The following is a 22,872-nucleotide window of genomic DNA, read 5'->3' as shown; positions in this document are numbered from 1 at the left end:
TAACTAGGTCCTAAAATATGCCTTCAGCTTGGACAGCATTTGTCCAAAATCATGCATTTGGCAGAGATTTTAGCTCACCTATACGTAACTGGCACATTTTATCTATCTATAGGGTTGCTAAGTAGTCCTTCATAACCACCCTGTGAGGCAGGCATCCTACACATGACAGAACACGTAATTTTAGAGTTGTAAGGAAGCTCAGAATATTCCATGCCTTCCCTATTCTACAGAGTAAACTGAGGCTGAAAGAGGCTAAATTACTTGTCCATGGTCACGCAGCCAGCATTAGAGTGGAGACTTGAACAGTGGGTTTCTTGCTATCACTGCCTTTCAGCAATGTTTAGTGTCTATGTTGACTTTTATCATGGAATGAGGTCCCCAGAGGCCGTCTCGTTCAACTCATACTTGAAAAGGAATCCCCTCTGCAAACCACCCAAGTGGCCTTTTCAAAATATACAGATTGTGTATATTTTGTCTCCTCTCAATAAGACTGTAGGCTCTTTGACCAATGTTCAAAACACATTTGGTTGATTTACTAAATTTTAATTAATCATAATCAGAGAAAAAAGCCATTACATTTTCAACAACTCATGTAGATGGAAAAGGCAAAAACACACACATAACTATCCTTTTAACTGTTTATTGTATAATATAAAACTACAAAAGTAAGACTGCTTATTTCCATGTACATTTATCCAATTGTTTAGATTACAGCCCATACCTACATGTGAATACAGTAATCTGGGTTCAGATGTATATGTCTGTAATATTGCATAGAAAAGGCACAGCTCTAAGGTCTGTGGGGGAAATTACAGCCTCCTTTTTGACAACACGCCCTTCTCAACAGCCATACACCAAACATTTCACACTATTTACACCTTTTCCAGAATCTCTGCTGTTTACATGTATGGATTACATTTATCTTCAATAGTTTTCTTCCCAAAAGTGCAGAATCTTTATTTCATTTTCAGCAAAATTTTAAATTGGCTCATTCTCAAGAATCAGTCAGCTTCAATTTTAAGAAGCACCAAAAGCCTTTTGAAAGCATGTAGGTCACACAAACCTCTGTAGGATCAATGTACCCGAGTGTGGCAGGAAATTAACCGTTTCTCATCCAAAACTTGTTGAATGTGATGATTTGAATTTTGGCAGGCAGTGTGAAGGTCAGATTTGCAACAATCATTTTGAAATAATCCAGGACATGAACAGCTAGAAGAAGCCCCGAACTCCTGCACAAAGTGAGGGTGGGGTGGGGTTGTCAGCATTTTTCACCAGTCATTAAAGGGTGCCCTGGGGTATTCCTAATTCATTGCTTACCACAGAGGTGATTCATAAATTTAAGCTTTAAAAATGATCTGTAACGCTATATACTACTGCTCTTCAGAGTTTATTTACTTCAGGAAATGTTCCTTTCTCTACCTCAGGGCAGTAACGGTACTCCCCAAGGGAATGCAGTATTTAAATGCATCAACTGATAATGAATGAGAAAGACACTCAGGTGTGTATCGGAGGCTTGTTTCTGACCCTTTGGCATGAACAAGCATGTCAATTTGGTTGCTCCTTCCTTGATAAAGGGAAAGCAGTGCTATTAAAAATCTTTTAAAAATCGACCCTTTAATGCTTGATTTTCCTAAAAATTTGGGGATTAAAACAATCTTCATCCATACCTTTTGCATATTTCAAATAGACCCACATTAGAAAAGAGTAAAAATAAATGTGAACCGTGCATACCATGAAAAGAACCCAGTTCATTTTCTGAGTCTGGCTCTGATCCCCTTTTTAATACAGATTTACATTCCTACAAGAGAATACATTCCTACCATACATTCTGTACATGTTACAATCCAGATGTTGTTAGCTTCACAATAAAATAAATATATTTACAAAGAAAAAGGAATAAATAACTTATGAAAAAAATCACTTCAAATTCAAAGCTTTTTCATTCTGCTCTCATCTTGTCACTTCATTGCACATCATTGTCAATAAATGTCACTGCCACCCCCCACACCCACCCCTACACCCACCCAAGCCTGGCATGTGTCTTTTATAAAGGCTCCTCAAACTGCCTGTTTGACTCTGAACTGTTCACGATGCCCAGATTATAAAAGGAAATGTTACTGCTAAAGAATGGAATCTTCTGAAAGTATTGTCCCTGTAGAGCTGGGACTTAGAGACCACAATAAAGATTATTCTGCCTTTCTGGTACTTAATTTTGTAAAAATTTTAAAAAAATTAAAACTTGATGGTTCTGCCCTTTTAAAATGGACCACAATTTCCCTTATCTTCCTTATTAGAGTGTATGTGTGTGTGTGTATATGCATATGCTTACATATGCATGTACACTCACATTCCTATACACATATATATGTACACACACATTATATTCATTCTCTGTTTTAACGCTACCTTACAAATAAGGGATTTTCAAAAAGTAAGTTTCAGGCAACACTTCATTGCTTTGGAAACAGTGCTCTTTTGAACAACCACCTCACACATGGTATTTGTTTAAATACACAATTTACTAATCCAACAAAAGTGTGGTTGTTCTAAGTTACTATAAATCGGTTTTCAGCTGGTCAAACAATCGCTTACCACACTATCGTTCTGAACAATCAGCGCTATGGTACATACATAGACATATGTGTATAGCATGTGGCTAGTTTCCTGGGTTCTCCAATGATACAGATCTTGGAATCCGAGGGCAGGATTGTTTTTTGACAAGGAAGAGAAGAGCCAAAATGGAGCAATCACAACTACACGGGATGCAAAATAACATAATCCCCATTCCTATTTCCTCAACTGAATATGGTCCCTAATTCTACCAAGAGATAATGCCTAATCTGTCTGCAGTATCAAAAAAGTTATGGGTGTTAAGGTTGTTTGTAAGGGAACTACAATTCTATTAGTTTCTTGCTGCTTCACTGAGTTGATAAGTCTTTTAAAAACAAAACTCAAGGGGGATGAAAGTAAACTAGGGTCCAGAAGAATTTTACACATGAACCTTTTACTTATGTGAGTAATTTATCTGCTTTGTCATGTGCATTATATTACTATGTAGACTATCTATGGCCGGTTTAAAGTGCCATTTTATAAAGTTATCCTTTTAATAGACAGAAAATACCCAATTTCATCCATGGCAAGAAGCGAGCAGAACTGATGACTGAATATTGTCAAATGACAAACAAAACAAAAAACCCCATAATTTAAAATTTATTAAATAAATATAAAAGTTATTCCTAAAGAAGCCATATGCATTTCAACAATATAGGTTGCAACTTGCACGCAACAGCTAAAGTACCATGGCAGGGGGAAGGGGAGTGGGGAGCCCTAAAATGCCATAAACTATTTCAGCAACAGGCATGATACATTGCAAACATTTTTAAATTAAATGTACACCACAATGAATAAAAACGCTATTGGTGCAGTAACGAAGACTTCTCAGGTGTTATGGGAGGGAGAGAAGAAACATGCATAGAAAGCTGTGTTTGTATATTCTGGTACAACAGGCCTATAAAGTGTAAAGCAGTTAACGCAGTTGATAAAAGAAACCAACCACGCTGGAGATGCCAAGTGATGTAATGTGACTAACTCCAGTTTCCACAGCAATGGATATTAAAGTTAGAGTCCATCCAGTGCAGATAAGAGATGAGCTTCACTGCAGTAATACTGAAGATGCCATTTTCAGCACTTATCAACAGAGTGAACAAATGCTCCAAGGAAGGGGGGAGAAGGGAGGAAGAATAATGGTATATGATGATTCAAATAAATGATGTATGCCTTTTTAAAATGTAATTTAAAAACAAAATAAACTTACTCTTAAAAGGTATTTTCATTCCATAAAATGATTGATTTTAATAAAATTCAGTTCAGATGTGATGATTTTTCTAGAAAGCTAATTAAGTTCAAGTCACAGAGAAAATTATGTTAAAATGAAACATTTGGGTTCAATTTTTAAAAAATTAAAAACAGTAACTTGGCATACATACTTGAAGGCTAAGTTTTCAGTAGCCTTCCTCTCAAAAGAGAAAGCTACAGAGAACCATCACTTTGAACCCAAGTTTCACAGCTATTTCCTGCCAACTGCTTAATAGAAGTTTTGTGAGTAGACATGGCTCTAGGTTTGGAAATCACAGTAGTACACAGGTGTTTTTATAACAGGGAGTTGGTACTTGGGAAACTTGGGTGAAATATCTCCTGGCCCTTTCTTAAAGCACTGTGTGTTTGCATTTAGGGATATCAACTGCAGATTAATTTGATCTGATTTTCTCTTTGCACCATACACATATAAAACATTACAACTCTGTATAAAAGTACAAGCGCATCTTGTACATTTGAAGTATGCAGGAACTATGTGAGCAAATCCTATCAAAATAGCTATTTTGTGTGTATAAACAGCATTTGTTTTTAGAAAAACAATATAATAAACTGCAGAATCTGTACAAAAATATAAAATAAATTTGGGCAGCAGTTTCTAAACAGCCATGTAAATGCAACACTTAAGAGGAGTAGTTAATGCCTCCAAAAGGCTGAATTGCTAAGTCAACCTACACAGGGCTAAAATGCCAAAAAAGATACTGAGATTATCTAAATAATAAATTTTTTTACCTCTTGCAATAAAACTTATAGAAAAAATAGACAAATATGCACATGCAATTTACAGCTTTCCCCAACTTAATCCTTGTGCTTCACTTTTTTTTGTAGTAACAATGTAGTAATATTGTCTTCAATACGTATTCTTCCCTATACCAGGATATTAGGTCTTCTTTGAGGAACCACTTAAAAACATTAAAAGTGGTCATACATGGATGAAGGCACTCCAACTCTGCTTGAGGCAAAAAGTACTAGTGTGATCCTTTTTTTTTTTTCTGGAAAAGGCAAGCGAGGACGATGCATGCACAGTGCTGTGAATCTGTAGGGTTGTGAAAATACTACCAAGGGTGGATATACTGGTACAGAAAAAAGTCTCTCGGTTTTTATAGGTTTTACGACCCAACAAGCACCTCCATTATGTGATCCAGTTCTGTAAGGTCCATTTTGAAAGGCTGATTTGGGGCAACTGGTTGACTACTATAGGGGGCTAAAGTCTTAAGGAGGTCATCTGCAGAGACAGGAGCCATTTTGGAGGCTGCCCCTGTAGCAGAAGTGCAGGGGTCAAAGTCATACATTGATGTGTCTATATCAGCAAACAGAATGTCATCCAAGGTCAAGTCTGTCAGAAAACCTGTGGAAGTTGTTATCTCGAAGTTTCCAGGTAGAGAGTCCATAAGTTTTGAGTCGGTTGTTCGGCTCTCTTGGAGTCCCTCAGGTTTCTGAACGTTAGACTCGCTGGAGCCTTCTTTAGAGCTGTCAACTGTTGCTACTGCTGTTGCTACTGCCTCAGTGGAGGTAGGTGTTGGACAGAGCTCCTCAATTTCGTCCAAGGCTGAGGAGAAGCTGTCCTTTTCTGGTTGGACGTTTGGAGGTGGTAGTTTCGTAGGACCGTTGGGCTGGACGGCCTGAGAAGTGCAAAAAGTATCATCCTCCAGCAGAGAGGCTGGGGTGAGGCAAGACTCTAGGGGTGTAGTGTTTACCAAGTCAGCGGGGTGGGCTGGGGAGGAGGCGAGATGGCTAAAAGCAGGCTGGGCCTCTCGGTAATCGTCCCCCAGCGTGTCAGCTGGCTGAGAAGTGGTGATGAACACAGGTCTCAAGCTGCCTTCCTGTTTGAGTTCCTCCTGAATCCGCCTCAACATGTTGTTAATTAAAACTGTCTTCTGCAGGCTTGGCTCTGTCAGAGGCCTGTGGTTATAGAGTTTCATAAGGGAAATGTTGAAGATAGTCTGGCGCTGTAAGGTGTAGGACACCTTAGATGGACCATCAGTAGGAGACACAACTTTGCCTTCCAGCCCATCTTCATGCTCATCAAACTTCCGTTTTCCTCCTTTACCCAACATATATCTGCAAATAAGAGGAATCGGGAGAAAAATAAAATTGGTGACTTGAAAGACATTTCTGTAATCAAAATGAACCAAAATATAACCAGTCTATTAGGAGATCACAGACCCTACAAGCACACCCACTATCAGAAAAGACCTAAGCATTTAACCAAGGGCAGATGTTTTAATAAGGTAGGGTTAAGGAGAAGCATTTACATGTGTAAAATTGGGGTAATCTGCTTGCTATGTGTGCATATATTAATGTTTTATCACTTGTTGGTCTGTTAAATGTACATCTTGAGAAATGTGTACAACACAGCTGAGTTGCTATGGAGATCACAACTTTGAACTTCCCACTTCACGCTCTTGTAATTCTCAAGCCAAACATTATGAGTCTTCTGTCCCTCTCTCCCCTCCTCCAAGTAAATTTATATATAAAAGAGAAATACCTCAGTACTATGGATTGAAAGAAATATAAATATACATTATATATATGTATCTCCTTTGATAGATTCACAGCACTGTGAACACACTCACGCATACATCTCGTAATATTGCAAATGCAATTTGATTGAAAAGAACTGGATCAGAGTCACTGGAGGAGAAAAATGTACAATTTTGGGCCTACTACATGTGACTAAATTATATCTGGGCAGTTACACATACTTGTTAAAGTCCAATGAGGTGCCTGGGTTTAATAGGAAATGACAACAGCGATACCAAACTCTCCTTGGAAGGCCCTTCCAGAATGAAACATAGGAATCTGTGGTATTTGGGGTAAGTTTTACTTTGGCTCAGTTTCATCTTATACATGTAAGGTCTGAATAGAGCTGAATTAATTTCCAAATCATTTTCTCCAGTTAGCTGCACTGCCGCCCATGCTGTTAGGGACATCCCTTTGCTTCCAGCTGAACAGACGTATGTAGTTTATCCAGAAAAGCTCATCTAACCGTTCCAGAAAGATGTACATCTATCTACTTTATGTTTTCTTAGGGGGAGATACATAAAGAAAGAGGAGTAAATGCCAGTCTCCTGTGGTAATGTATTCGGATTTTTAAGGAACCCTGACCAGACCTTTTCCCTTACATCTACTCTAAATCACTCTACAAATGTCTTATTTGTCAGAGGGCAACTTGGCCACATTAGAAAACAGCCCTTCCTACTCTCCAAGGATATTGTCATCTACCCTTCTATTCTCTAAATTAGATAATCCTGGTGCCTTTACTCAAAGGTCTTACTTTACAATCCTTTAATCATTTTGTTCCTAGTCACTAAATCCACTCCAAGTTCTCAACTTACCACTAAAGGTGAAGAGTCTAAACCTGGATATATGGCTCTCATATGAAATCATACATGTTAGGTAAAACATGGAAAAACTGCTATGCTTTCTTTTATGCCCAATGCCCACATCTGTTGCCTTAAGAACATTATTAGCTGACTCAGCTCTAGTACTTTTCTATAATCTTCATATAGAGCAAATGATTCTCCTTTCTTAATTTGCAGTTTGTTTTTCTTCCATGTGACGTTTCCCTTTATTAAACGTCACATTGATAGTTTCTGAAAATTTTTCCAACATGACCTAGTCATTTTAAATTACAAATCTCTTCTAGGGGACAGCTAGGTGGTGAAGTGGAGTGAATACTGGACCTGGAAGTCAGGAAAACCTGAGTTCAGATCCTGCCTCAGAAAGAAGCTTTACTAATGATGTGGCCCTGGCAAATCATCTATAAAACGGAGATGGTAACAGCACCTGCCTTACAGTTTTGTGAGGATCAGATAACAGTTGTAAACTGCTTGGCAAACCTTAAAGCACCATATAAATGCTAGCTATTATTATTATTATTCAAGTACCATATACTCCCTACTTCCAGACTGATTTCACCTGGAAACTGTGTGAACACAGTTCTTTATTTTACATCTTCCAGGTCACTGAAGGAAATGTTAACCAATAATGAGCTCACAATTGAGCTTTGAATAATATAGGGAGAGTCTCTCTCCCCTGTCAGCTTCAAAGACAGTTGCCTAATTAAGCCATAAATTAATTCTCACTTTTATCTCTGAATGGTCAATAGCTGACACAGAAGGAAAACAGCCTGCTCTACTAACCCCAGGAGAAATGTTTTGATGAGATTTTAAAAATTCTTCGCTACTTACTATTTATTTGGTCCATAAATAATTATTTGGTTTCCAACGAGGTATGAAAGGTAGGGACTCCCTATGTTATAGTCAGAGAGTATACATATATTTCCTCCTCTGAAGTCCTATTCTGGTACCTCCTCTTGAAGACAATGTTACTGAGACACAAGACCTGAAAAGGCTTCAAGTACCAGCCTGATGACATATTATCTGTACTCTGAGCATCAGCCTCACGAAATACAGAAAAGAGTGTCAATGGAAGGCTGACCCAGGTGATGGGTTTATTTTTGGCTACTGCAATTCATGAAATGGTTAAAAAGACAAAATAGCCTTCAGTTCTGTACCCTTTTCTGCTTCTGCAGTGACAGTGGTAAGAAAGGGACGAAGGAAGCAGAGGGTGCTAAGAATCTCACATTTCATAATCTGGTGATTAAAATGAATTTATCTGTTCGGAGTCTCCATGTTATCTGTTCTAACAATATTCATGTAGCCATTTGTTATAAATTAATCCAGAAGAGAGAGAGTTCAAGATAAGTGGAAAGAAAGAGGCCTCATAGGTACTCCTTGAGCAAATAAAGGCATTGGCAGGGTTTCTTTTTTTCTGCTTGTTTTCATTTTATTTGTTTTATTCAAGTTTTAAAAAATTAATCTGTCCCTCCTGCTAACCCCTCCCAAAAAACAAATTAAAAAAACAATCCTTCAATCCACATCTACTGAGTCTGCAAAGCAAATTCCCACGTTAGTCATGTTCAAGAACGTACGTCCCTTTAGAAAGTCACTTTCCTCCCATTTCCAAGGGAAAGAAGAAACGTCATTTTATGGGACAGTTGATCGCCTTGCTTTGCAGCACTCACAAAAATGGAAGTAAACTGATAACCACAAAGATGACTGAAACGTACACAACAATCTCCACTGCAGGTAAAGAAAAAGGTTCTACGAGGGATCTGAAAAGATCTAAATTCAATCAACATTTAGCACTTCTGCCTGCTTACTACCCAGGCCTTGGTTGAGTTGCTTATCTGTAAATGAATGAAGGGGTTGAACTAGAAGACATCTCAGGCTAAAGGCTACTTCCAACTCTAAATCTATGATCTTCTGATTTCAATAAAAAATTATCCATAGGAGAATTCTGCAAAAACTATATTGAAAAATATGATTAGCGATGCCCGAGCCTGCTTCAGGTCTGAATATTGAAGCTATTAAAAAAAAAAAGTCAGATGGTACGGGACATTATAAGAACCTAGTGATTTCATTGAAAACAAACAAACAAAAAAAAAACAAAATTGTTGCGTGTGTGTGTGTGTGTGTCCAACAAAATTGGGAAGTGATTAGTTACAGACAGCAGTCACTTCTGATTCAGTTGTCTGTGTGTTGTCAGATCATCAGCTGGTTAGACTAAAGGTCAAAGTAAACACTCAATTAGAAGAAGGCATAAAAATGGTAGTGCTGCCTGTGGTTACAGTAGCTCCAGCCTAACCTGTTTAGACAAGCTTTCAACTACAGAAAATGGAAAATGAATAAAAGCAAAGACTTTTCCTCTATCACCGTTTTCTAGAGAAGCTACAAATGAAAAGACAGGGACACAACAACGAGGTCAAAAGAGCCCCAAACCACTTTAGCTGGCAAACAATCTCCTAGCCAAATGGAGAGATGTAGCCAAGGGCAGCTCTGTTTAGAGAACAAGATCCTTTACAAAGCATTGCAAAGGATGATGATGGAAGACAATAAGCAGTATCACCACACAAAATAATGAAAAACAGCCGAGAAAATAAACTTTCATATAGTTCAGTGTGGTATTCAGCTAAATCACATTATCCTGACAACGAATAAACAACAATAAATATTTATTAAGACAGTGCCTAACACTGTCTTAAGTGCTGAAGAAAAAAAAATGGCAAAGAGCCCCTGTCCTCAAGGAGCTTACAATCTAGTTGGAGAAGACAATATACGTAGGGAAGTAGCGGCCAGGGCAGGGCATTTTGGGCCTGAAAGTTCCGGGGACGGTGAGTGGTACTGTGGGGAAGGAAAACGTCTGCCAACAAAAACCAGAGGGCAACAGGTTCTAAATACACCTGTGAGCTTTTCTGTGGCACTCTATTGTCATCAACAACAATCAGGGAATCATTACCACCTCAGCACTAATATGCTGCATGCAGAAGTAGTAACAGCATTTTAAAAGTGCGTTAGAAAAAAAGCAGCCAGACCAAAGTCCAGAGAGAAGTAACCTGTGGTGGGGTTAACACATTAAGAGCACTCAGGGATCAACCTTTAAGATATTTCCAAGGAGAGGAGTACTTTAACAAAGTGAGAAAAAAAATCATAAATGGTGTTTTTAAAGGGGAATAAAGTGATCAAAATGCATTCATAAGCAATAGCATATGCCTTTTTCATCACCATTAACATCTTTTGGGAAAAATATCTCATACATAGAGAGCATCCTCAATGAAAACAGGAGACAGCAGCAGGGAAACTGGTAAAAGACAGCTTTCTCAAACAGATGATATATTAACATCCCATCACTGAACCTAAGAGTTGGAAGGGATCTCAGAGGCCAACTAACACAACCCATACCTGAAGAACAAACTTCTAGAAAGAGAGGTTCTTAAACATTTTTTGTCATGGACTCCTTTTGACAGTCTGGTGAAGTCTATAGACCCCTTTTCAGAATGATGCATGTATTTAAATGAATAGGTTTCTTACAAAGGAAACCAATTATACAGACCACTGCTTATGAACATTGCTTATTCCAACTGCTCTATGTATCCAACTTTTTATTGAAGACCTCTAGTGACAGAGAATCCATCACCTCCTGCGGCAGCACATTCTACTGCCGGACAACCTTAAAAATTAGGAAATGTGTCTTTCCCTCAAATTTAAGAAGAAAAGTGAAGATTAAATTTGGCTCTTTACAATTTCTATATCACTACTCTGGAGCATTTCCTTTGGAGCCAACCAGTACAAAGTCTAGGCCTACTTTCATCTGACATCTTTTCAAACCATTACATAATTGACTGAGAGGTATAGAGAGCATGTTTGTATGAATAGTTTTCAGAAAGCATGTGACTTAGTAGTCTGAAATGTCAGCTTAAGGCTCTCTTCAAATAGGTTGAACTAGATCACTTCTGAGGTCTCTCAGCTACAGATCTATAATCCTACATCAAAATTATATAAGATTTCATAAGCTACAACTAGAAATGTGGTTTTGTTCAATGACACTGAGTACTAATAAATCGAAGTGTTAAACCGGGCTACTACATATACATTTGCAAAGGTGTCTGCCAGTGTCATGGAAGATGTCCTGTATAAAGTCCAAACACAAGAAAGAATTCCTTGATGGTAACAATCCAAATGCTCTTATTTGAAGATGACATTGTACTAATTATATCAATCCCAGGAATACATTGTTGATAGAGCCCTTAACGGAATCCATAGTAACAGAAAAGATATTGGTTTAACCCAAACGTTGGCAAACTACAGTCAAGAGGACAAAGTCCAGCTGGTTTTTACATTTTTAAATAAAAGTTTTACTGTATTTAAAATTTTTTAAATCCATTCTTATCTGTAATTTGCCAATCCACGGTCTAACTATTTGCAGTGGTAAAAAACAAAATAGATGAAAAGAACACACTAAGAAAATTAAGAAAATTTATCCCGGACAACTGTTACAAAGAGATAATCACTAGGGCTCAAGGTTAAAGAGAAAGCAATCAGGCTGGATTACATTTGGGAAATATTGGGGTCATTTAATAATAATCCTTGGATTGAAAGAAATGCTCCCCAATGCAAATGTCCATCTCTTTGACACTGATATTCTTGAATCAATATTTTAAAGCTCTAAATTCTAGAACACTACAACTTCAGAATTAAAATCATAAAAAATTCAAAGGGTACTGAAAAGATATATGGGAGAGACTTCAGTGACTCAACTCATACGTGACCAAGAACTCTTTCCCCCCAAAACCCTTCCAAATGGTCATGTAACCTCTGCTTGAAGAACTCTAGTGAAAGGAAATCCTCAACCTCATAAATCAGTCCATTCCAATATAACCTAGATAAGAGCATTGACATATATATACTCAGGTGGTCTCAGGGAAATTAAAAAAAACTTGTGGAAAATATCACATTCCTAAAACATTTCAAAAACAACTAGATTTGCAGTATGAATTCAAATTTTTCCTCCCTTTACACAAGTGTATCCCCCAAAGACTATTCTAAGTATCAAATAAATTTATAGAGAGGGCCTTTTGAAAGAAAATGCCTTCTCAATGATGCTGGTCTGCAAACATACTGGCAGTCTTGACAGTTGTAGGCAAAAAAAGCACAGAAAGGTGACTATCAAGCCTCCTTTTTTTTTTTTTTTGCTACAGTTATAGTGTTTAAAGAGGTATAAAGATGAATTTATTGTAAATTTATACACAACTTTCAGGAGTTTGGCAAAGAAAGTGAAGGCTGCTTTAATTTTTTCCTTTCTAACTCAGAAATGTGAAAAATTCTATTGATTGAAAACTGTCATTTATTTGAGTTAGGGATGCCCCTATGAAGCATTGTTACCTATGGTGCTTACCTTGTCAGTGTACCTTTGGTACAGTTAATAGTTCCTTCTCTACAAAAAACTGGATAAAACCAGCTGCACCTACCAAATGAATGTATATCCTGTAAAGAATGCTGAGTTATTGCTCAGATGAGAAAGTACTATGTAAATTTGTATTCTATTTGCCCCTCAAGTCAATATAAACTTGAATAAGGATAATGAATGGATGGACTCCTGATTCAAATTTCAATCCCTGTTACTAAAAATTTAAATCGCTGCAACTACTGGTCAGCAATCTTTTGCTGAGGGATCATCAAGGTGCGTAAAAGGAATGATTTTACTTAATCTCACTCACTATATGGCAGAAATATTTACTACTGGTTAGCTGTTGAAAATGCCTTTTATATACATACTTGCATAGAGCCTCTCCCAACTGAAATATATTTACATGATTTATGTATTAATTAGGAAGGAGGTGAGTGAATTCCACATTATGAAATACTACAATCCACATAAATTAGATCTATTACTGAACAACTGTTTGAAATAAATATTTGTATACCTAATTATATGGTTCCACTGATTCCATTATCAGTTTTGAGCTGTCTACTGATCAAGTTTTTTATTCCAACTTATAATAACACACTTTAAGAATCTTAATACTTTTTTCTGGGAAGTGTTCTACTTTTGTCAGTGTGTACGCTAAGTGAATAATTCTCCTATGTAATTTCTGCAACTTAGTATTTAGTATAAGAAACATTCAATGCATATGATTCTGGATACTCATTTAATAGTATGGGGTGGGAAAACTGGTCCTGTGATTTAACTGTTACAGGCAAATATCGGGTGAGGAAAACTCCCTCTACCAAAGCAGGCAGGCACTATCCACTATATCATGCTGCCTCTTAAAAACTTAAAGAGTCTATATATTTGAAAGGACACACAATTCAGTTCATTTTCATCTCACTTGGAATTCTTATTGACTCCATGGGGCTTGAATATCTCAGTTGCTCATTGCTATGCAATTATTCCAGAATTAATCTCAATTCCATAGCTGGAAAAAGCAGTCCTTGGGGGCAGGTAGATGGGGCAGCAGGTAGAGCACCTGCCCTGGTGTCAGGAGGACCTGAGTTCAAATCTGGTATCAAGACACTTGACATACTTACTAGCTGTCTGACTTGGGCTAGTCACTTAGCCACTATCGCCTCACCAAAAAAAGAAAGAAAAAAAACCAGCTCTTAATTTGCAATTAAAATAGCAAAGGTACCACCATTCCATAAATTATAGCTATGCAACTATTCATGTTCACTTATTCTAATTACTGCAGATGATAAATAGTTTGGATTTAAGAGACCTGATAAGAACAACCATCAGGCTGAATGAAGGGGGAGGGGGAGAGTAGGTCTTTTAGAGTTTTAGACAACTAGCCTGCTGGAGGCCAAAGCTGCCAACAATAATTGACAGGCCAATCAAATCTGGTGGGATTTGTCAAATGTGTAAGTCAGAACCTCTGATGAATGAGTTTTCAAAGCTTCTCTACTAGTATAGCACTTAGTGTAATAAGACAGAAATCAGCTCTAGCAAACCCAGAAATACTACAAATGGGTGATTTTAATTCCAAGTCTAGTAAAATATTCATAGAAGAGAAGAAGTGGAGGGTCTCTCCCCAGCTACTTTTTACTTAAAAACTGACACAGCCATTTAGGCGTCCCCAAAAAGCTTGCTTTAAAAACTCTTTCTAAAGCAAAAATAAAAATTAAGTTTAACAACTGATACCTTCTCCCAAAAAACCTTTCATAATATGAGGGAAAATTTTAGGAGGTAAAAGGAAGAGTCAAGCACCCAAGTTTAACCTAAAACAAGAGGAGAAAGGATAAATGTCCCCACAGGGTTGTGCATTTATGATCTCCTCCTTAAGCAGTACACAACTTAAAAAAGGAAAAAAGGAAAGCCATACATCTGAAGAACCTGTGGGCATGAGTCCAGACTTTCTGGCCAGTTTCCAAGAGTTTCTGGGCCTGGAGTTGGGGGTAACTAATGCTCTGAAGAGGTTGAGCCCTACTCCACAGAAGCCTGTTTCTCCTCTCCTTCCTCAGCCCCCTCAACAGAATGCAATATTTGTTGCTTTTTAATAAATATTTTGTAGTGGCGCGTGCCCTTTCATCTGAGATGAGAACAGAAATGCTGACAGGATAAAAATCAAGCAGGAGTCAGAGCCAAAGTTTTTGAAGAACTTTCTACTGGAAGAGGAAGGAGGGAGGAAGTGAAGGGGGAGGGAGGACAGAGAACAGGGAGAGACTCTTTTCCTCTTCTACAAGTTCTGATTTTGAAGGCCTGGAAATTGAAACACATATGAAGTATTAATAAGATTGGAAGGGTAAACTGTACCAGATTTCTTGATTCCCAAATTTCTGCAGCATCTTGCCCTACCTCACCGACTCCCGCCCTCTGTCATCTAAGAACCCCAAGACTAATAATCCTGCAACTCCCACAGTTCCGTATCTAATTCTCTGGCTTAGGGTTTCTTAATCTTTTTGCGTGTGATGGACCCCTCTGGCAGTGGACCCTTTCCCAGAAAAATGTTTTCAAATGCATAAAATAAAATATGCAGGATTACAAAGAAAACCGATTATATTGAAATACAGTTATGAAAATATTTTTAAAAACAAGTTCATGGACCCCAGGTTAAGAACCCCTGCTCTAGCCTTTGATATTCTAAATTTTTTCTCCCTGGTGGCTTTAAAGATGGGGGTTGGGACTGGAAAGGACCATATAAAATTATCTAGTGTTCAAATGCCTTAATTTTTGTACGTGTGTGTTGCACACCTAAAGCCAAAGGTACAATAATTCATTAAAAAAATTTTTTTCTTTAGGTAAACTTTATGAAAGATTACTCATGATTTATAATCACCAAATTGTGCTTTTAGAGGCAAGGGAAATACTTTAGGAATAAAAAAATAACTTTTCTACATAATTCCCCTATCCTTTAATTAATAATGTAACCATCAAGAAACACAGAACATTTCAATACATATAAGTATTAGGAAATTGAAGACTTCTGCAAAGTAGTTTTCTAGGCACTGTGAAGGGCAGTGAGGAATCTAATGTTAAAATTCTACAGGCAACAGCATGCTTTCCAACTTAGCTTTTTTTTTTTTAATTAAGAAGGCTAACTTTACGATAAATACCTAAATAGAGATTAGAGTTGGAAACTAGGATTTCACTTCATTCTCTCTCAATCAATATTTACTGGATATCTATTCAATTCAATAAATATTTATTTAGCATTATATACAAAAAGCACAGTGCTATGAGTTATGGGTGTCAGAAAAGCACAGAATTAGGTCTCCGCTCTTAAGGAGTTTTATAAACTAGATGAGGAGACAAGATATATATGAAGACAATGAAATAATAGGAAGCAAGATCTAAGTGTCTAACTGACTTCCTTATCTGGAAAGATTTGATTAGGTGATTTCTAAAGTACCTCTTAGCTCCCAAATCCTAAGAGCAGCACAGATAAAAAGCCTAACAAGAATTTAGAGAAAGGAGAGACTATAAATTTCATGATGGCAGGGGCCATGTCTTATTCATCATTGTGTCCCCAACATCATCACCCACTATCTTAGTAAAGCTCTCAAAATATTTGTAAATGGTCATGGGCTAGGATGGTCAAGAAAGGATTTAATAGGCATACAGAAGGTGGCCACAAGCCTTCAGAGTCAGATTGGGCAAGACAAATACAAATAAATGGCAATCCTTCTTTCAGAGCAGTGGAAACTTGGCATGGAAAGCCACCACTCAAAAACCCTTCAATAGTTTTTGTTGAGCAGCCCTAAAAATCTCCTGCCTTTTTTTCATCACACAGAAATCCAATTCGAAACTCTGGGTCTATCCTTGTCGAATGCTAGCAAAACCATCTCCCTTTACCAGCGCCTATCTCTTCAAGATCTTCCCCAAGCAAAAGCAAGCCAGTAAAAACAATAAACAGAACATATTTGGTTGTCATTCATATTTATCAATACTACTCTAGTCTCAAAGTGGAATAAGACGGTGAATAGAAAGCTAGCTTAGAAATCCAGAAGACCAGCGTTAAAGTTTCTCCACTGACCTCTCAGGGTCCCAGTCAACTCTCCTAGACTTTAAGTTGAAGAGGTGTCAAATCTGCACTAGTAAAGGAAGTTCCTTAACAGGAACAGGAAATCACTGGTCTGATCAAATATTCTCTCTCTCTCTCTCTCCCCCTCCCTCCCTCTCAATTTCAAAGTAGAAAACTCAGCTTTATAGGTTTGAACACACCATAAACTAATTATACAAGTCCAGTAACTCCAAATCACTTTCTGGATGCTAACTGAAAATGGATACCAATGAGGATGACTTTCCAACATAGGTAAAATGGATCATATTTATTTTAAAGATTAAACTGAGCTACAAGTAATATTGTGAAGACATTAAATGCAAAGAATAACAAAACACAGTCGATCTGCAGCATTTGCCCATTTAACCTCTGCAACTTCAAGCATTTGTGTCATTTTATTAAGAACCTCATTTTCACTTTCACATTGGCAGCTGCACACAGTTGCAGCTATGTGCAATAAATGAGAGGCATGATGCACAAAAGTTTGTGGAAAGGCTGGTATCCTACTGGGTGCTTCACTGGTCTTGTTCACTCTACCATTGTACAGTAAAGAGCTCTCCATGCGTTCATTGCATGTTTTTATTATTTGCCTTTAAAACTCAAGTTTTATGTTGCAATTATGCTCCCACATCACAGTGCAAAGTCCCAAAGTCCTTTGGTGTCTAACATAATGCTGAGACCTCACCAGTCTCAGAGTCTTCTGACGGCAACTAAAGTCCCAGCAATTTCTCCCTTGGTTTTCAGAGGGCAGCCAAGATAGAGATTTACAGCAATAGAGTATACAGTACAATGCCTTCACACTGCCATCTGATACCATGTAAGGAAAGATTCAAGTTAAAAGATGTTTAGTTTTAGGAATTTTATTTGCTGTACAGTATTTATAGTACTGCAGATTTCATGTATTATGAAAAGTGAGTATTGTCTGAAGTCAATTTTTTTTTATTGCTATGTTAGCACAGAAGGTCACAGAATTCTAGGGAATAACTAGTGAGAAAAAATGCTTTTGCATGTTACCAATCTTAATTTGTATACTGCATTTTATGGGTTATTTCACGGTTACTACGTTAGGAAAAATGCATATTATCAGAATTAATGTTTTGTTACAAAGAATTGTATGCAGAAAGTATATTTCCAGCAATCTCTGGGAAAGCTGATAGTCTTTGGTGGTCACAGGAACCTAGTCCCTTATTTCCCAAATGTGCATTAACATTCATGTTTTTTACTTTCATACTGTCTTCTAGGAATGATACATTCCTGTGAAAGTTAAGGATTGACTGTACAACTATGAGTGAAGTACAACTGTGTTTCACTCTGGATTTTAGAAAGAAACATTGATAAGTTAAAGCGTGCCAGGAGGAGGAAATGAGAACGGTTAAGAGCTTCAAGGTCCTACCACACACTATTACAACATGAAAGAACTATGGATTATACTCAGCCTGCAGACGAGAAAGCTTAGTGGGGACATGACTGCTATCTTCAAGTTTTTAAAGGACTATCACATGGACATGAGGGATTTAGGCTTGTTCTGGTTGGCCCAATGAAGCAGAACTAGGAATAGTGAGTGGAAATTGCAGACAGGTAAAATTCGGTTCAATATAAGGAAAAGCTTTTTAATAATTATAACTATTCAGATACAGAAACTCATGCCCTGGGAAGTAGAAGGTTCACCCTCAATGGATGTTTTCATGCAAAAGTTGGATCACTACATATTGAGTATGTGATAAAGGGATTGTTGGTCAGACATGGGCTGGACTGGATGGCCAATGAAGTCCCTTTCAATTCTGAGACTGTGAGTCAACACAAAAACAGTAATCTAGGTTGTACAAGTTCTCCCCAAAGACAGCAGCTGTGGTCTACATGGTGATAACGATAGGTACATTCTAAGGTGTATATTTTTCATAAAATTTTTATTGATATCACAATGTTCCTTTCTTATCTTTTCAAAGAAGGGAGGGAGGTGCTTTTTTTCTTCATTTGATCATTATAATTAAATATCATTCAGTTTCTTTTTCTCCTTATTGTTGTGTTTTCTGTTTAGATTGCTATAACCATAACATATCTTGTTTTCCCAGTTCTATCTATTTCACTTTACATCAGTTCATAGAAACCTTCCCATGCTCTCTGTATTCGTTACATCTACTGTTTCTCATGGTGCAGTAGTATTTCTAGAGTGTTGCTGTTGACAGAAGAAAGGACTACAACCATCAACCAGGCTTAGTAGTGGAGGGGAAGGGCCTTCTCCGGTGCCTAGTTTTTCTTCCTGCTCTTTCCTGACAAACAACAACAAGAAACTGTCATGCCACTTTGTCCTTTGTTCTTGGCCCAGAAGTCAGGTAGAGAAAAGACCTATTTTTTTCCCTTGACCTTTGGTGATCTTAATTTGGGTTGCAATCCAAGGTTGGAAACCTATATTAATCACAATAAAAGGTAAATCTTTTAAAGTTTTTAAATGCAACTCATTAAAAAACTTAGCTAGTACATAGATACACTCTACCACTGACCAAGTAATTATCTGTTTGACAGAGAAAGGTAATATAACGGTTATTAGAGATGAAATGGATTATAACTTAGTCCTGGTTTATTAAAAGGGGAGGCAAGGATAAGGAGTTATGACAGGGCCAAGAGGAAAGTGATTAGTAAGAAAGAGTAAACTTTCACAATGCCATTCCTATAATATAGGTCTGATTAGAGTCATAGTTAAGAACCCTTAGTGGCAATTCTTGATTTAGATCATTTCAAATGAAGATTAGGCCATGCAAAGAGACCGAATAGCTGAAGGTCTAGGAAATTTTGATTCATGGGCTTTTAAAGCTAGAAGGTATCTAGTCTAATACCCTCCCCCCTTTTTAAAAGAAACCTATATTTTTATTCTTAAATATGCCAATAAAAATGGTTCTACATTTTCAGATCTCAAGACGTTAAAACATATAGAATCAAAAAACTGACACTACTCTATAGATAAGAATTTATAGAGCTCTTAAAATATTCAGATGCATTCTGACTATTAAGTGGATCAAATGCCAATGATATCAAACATTCAAATAGGAAAGGAGGCCACTAAATGTTCATAAGGATCCCTTCTGTAGCATATCAACTTAGAAAACCACATATTAACATTATCTATGTTCTATTGTATTGTTATCTGTTTTGTTAGCTATTTCCCAGTTTCCCAGTATGGTTCCTTCAGTGTTGTGGGCCCATTTGACATCTCTGTTCTAAATTAAATTTACACTTAAGAGACATCATAGAATCCCTTATTATAATATAAGCAAAATAATTTTCTTCCTAAAAGGTTAAGTTTTTAATTTGGGTCCATTCTTTTAAGACATCACTCTTATGAGACCTTCTAAAAGTTGAGCAGCTTCTCTTTGCAGATGGTGATATGGACTATGGCTGGCTGCTTCTCAGACCTGAAAGAGAGTTAGAATCTGAATCTTGAGCAAGAAGATTAGAAATACCTCGAATTTTATCAAGAACTGAATTGAGATATGACAGCAGATCTAAATCTACTTGGAGATGGCAATCTTGGCCTTCAAGGGGCATGGATCTTATCCTACCACGGCCCCTACTCTTCAAGTAAGAACATCTTCTTCTGGACCTTGAAGGAGATATCTTAATCTTGACCAGCTTCTTCCTCAACAGCTACGATGATGATAATCAAAAGCAAAATGACCTTCACTGCCTCACTCATAATACCTATTATTAGGAGGATCAAATGGATGGCACATAAGTGGTCCATCATATCACAATTTTTGAAACATGCCTGTTGACAATCCCACTCTTAGACACAAGCCACAAATCACCTTCGATTGAATCCTCAAATTTAATCATCTGTTCTTCTTAGATTTTCAAACTTCAAAAAAAAAAAAAAAAAGCAAATTCTAGAGGATTTCTTGCAATACAAATTTCTTGTCCCATATGGTTTGCAAGGGACCACAGTAACTAAACACTCTCACTCTCCTTTACCAGGACTAGTTTCCCAGTTGCCAAGAGGTAAGTTATACTTCTCTCCTCTGTAATGCCTTTAGAGCAGCATGCTAAGATTTTGTGTTCATTCGATTCCCAATAAGGTGGTTTCAGTTGTGGCGCTACATATCTCCTTCCTTCACTTGATGGTTTTGGCTACTCCCATACAACTCCCTTCTTAAAAATGAAGTAACTGAGGCTAGGAGAAGTTAAGAATTTGTCCAAGTTCACACCAGTTTACACAAGTAGGGGCATAGCCAATACAAGAATGCATATCTCCTGATTCAGAGTGAAGTTGGTATTCTTTCCACTATACTTCCCTACATAGCAGCTGATGGCTGTAGGACCTTCTCTTCCTGCCCTGTTGCTGCAGTTGAGATTTCCCTCTTTTCCTTTCCTCCAGATGTATATACGCTACTGCCTAGTTTCACTTCACCATCCTGCTTATCTCTGGTGGTCTGGCATGGTAAGAAACAGAGAAGGAAGGAAAGGAGGATACTCCTCCCCACCAAAACCGCAAAACTTTTGTGTTAAATTATCTCGGATAGCCTGAGTCTGGGTTTCCTCTGAAAATAGATGTAACTTACTACATCAGTAGTTGCTTTATCCTAACTTATTCACTACCCACCATTAGCCTCTATGTATGACTGTCTTTCTCAACATGGTCTTTAAGTTGAAAAAAAAAAGTGGGCATAGGAGACTTGTTATTCCTTCCTTTGCTATGGCAACCATAATGCTGGATTTAGACTCTGTACAAACACTTTAGTGACACCAGCTTACTAACTGTGTGACTATGGAAAAGTCATTGGATTTCTCTGAGCTTCAGTTTCTTAGAGATATTAATGCTTTCATTACTTATCTCAGCATAATGTCAATAAAGTACTCTGAAAATTTGAAGAGGTAGGTAAATGTATTACTGCTATTTTATTATACTTCCTGTAAATTATGTGCTAAATAAGCACTGATGAGTTGGCCTAGGGGCATACCATTTAAACAGGGGTGAGCAAATTATAGCCAAGGGACAAACCCCTTAGGCAGCTGGTAAGTTAAGAATGATTTTTACATCTTTAAATAAAGTTGTACAGTTAAAACTGTGCTTAGCTCAACAGATGTACAAAAACAGGTAGTGGATCAGATCTGCTGATCCCTGATTTGTAACATTTTTACTACAGAGAAATACCATCTGAATTCCAAGCAATTGTCTCACAATATTTTGCAACACAACCTAATATGAATTTTGGGATTCTCTGTATATGAAGCTAAGTGAAAACATTTTCAACAAAGATGAAGAGGCACCATTTTTGATATCACAGAAATCAAGGTCAGGAGAGACTCATTAAATAACCTTCTCACCACCTTAAGAACAAAGTTTGGTTTGCTTCCTGAATTTTCAAGTGTTTTGTCTAGTCTTGTTTTAGGTAACCAAAAAAGTGAAAAACCATGACTTCAATATTCATTAAGCACTTACTATGGGGAGAAGACCATGCTAGGTGCTAGAAGAGATACAAATACTAAGAAAAAAAGGTCGCTGCCTCCATGGAGGTCCTAATCTATTAGAGGAAAAACAATATACATAATTGTAATACAAAATGATAATATGAGAAGTACAAACCAAGTGTCTTGCAAGGTTTCTGAGTATGTGAAGGTAGGGGTGGAGGTCGTGGCGGTGGTTGTGAAAATAATTAGCTTTCTGGAACGCCAGGAGGCCCTGAGATGGAATTTGATCTGAGCCTTAAAGGATGGGAAAGATTTCAGCAGGCAAAGATGAGAGGTGAGAAGAGAAGGATACTCTAGGCATAGGACACAGGATAAGTGGAGGTACACAGATGGGTCATAAGATCACAGATTTAGAGGTAGATGAAACTTTAGAAGTTATATGGATTCTGCCACTTGAGGCTTTCTCTCTACTCTCCCATTAGTACATAGGCTCATTAAAGTAGAAGCTCTTCTTCTAGTTTGGCTTTTCTTTGTATTGCCAGTATTTGGCACATCACCAGGCACCTAGTGAGTGCTTAATACATGCTAGTTGATTGACTGGTCCAACCCTCTGATCTTACAGATAAGGAAACTGAGGTCTAGACAGTTTCAGTGGTTTGCTTAAGGTAACACAGGCAATTAAGTGGCAGCTCCAGAATTTAGACTCAAGTCTCAGAACTCCACATTTCAACACATTTTCCACAGTACCAGGATGC

General features: G+C 37.5%; 1 protein-coding gene across 3 annotated transcripts in view; it reads right to left on the bottom strand.

The window, feature by feature from the left end:
• Positions 1 to 624: 624 nt before the first annotated feature.
• The window catches only part of SERTAD2 (SERTA domain containing 2), a 154,913-nt gene continuing 132,665 nt past the window's right edge, over positions 625 to 22,872 (bottom strand). For all 3 annotated transcript variants that reach the window (XM_036750718.1, XM_036750717.1, XM_036750716.1), the window contains exon 2: positions 625 to 5,934. In XM_036750718.1, the coding sequence (XP_036606613.1) occupies positions 4,983 to 5,930 (948 nt within the window). In that variant the 5' untranslated portion in view covers positions 5,931 to 5,934 and the 3' untranslated portion in view covers positions 625 to 4,982. The remainder of the gene's footprint in view (positions 5,935 to 22,872) is intronic.

Source organism: Trichosurus vulpecula, chromosome 3, assembly GCF_011100635.1.
Source record: "Trichosurus vulpecula isolate mTriVul1 chromosome 3, mTriVul1.pri, whole genome shotgun sequence".
NCBI lineage: Eukaryota > Metazoa > Chordata > Mammalia > Diprotodontia > Phalangeridae > Trichosurus > Trichosurus vulpecula.
Note: the sequence above shows the minus strand (reverse complement) of the source record. Positions and strands in the feature narration are given on the sequence as shown.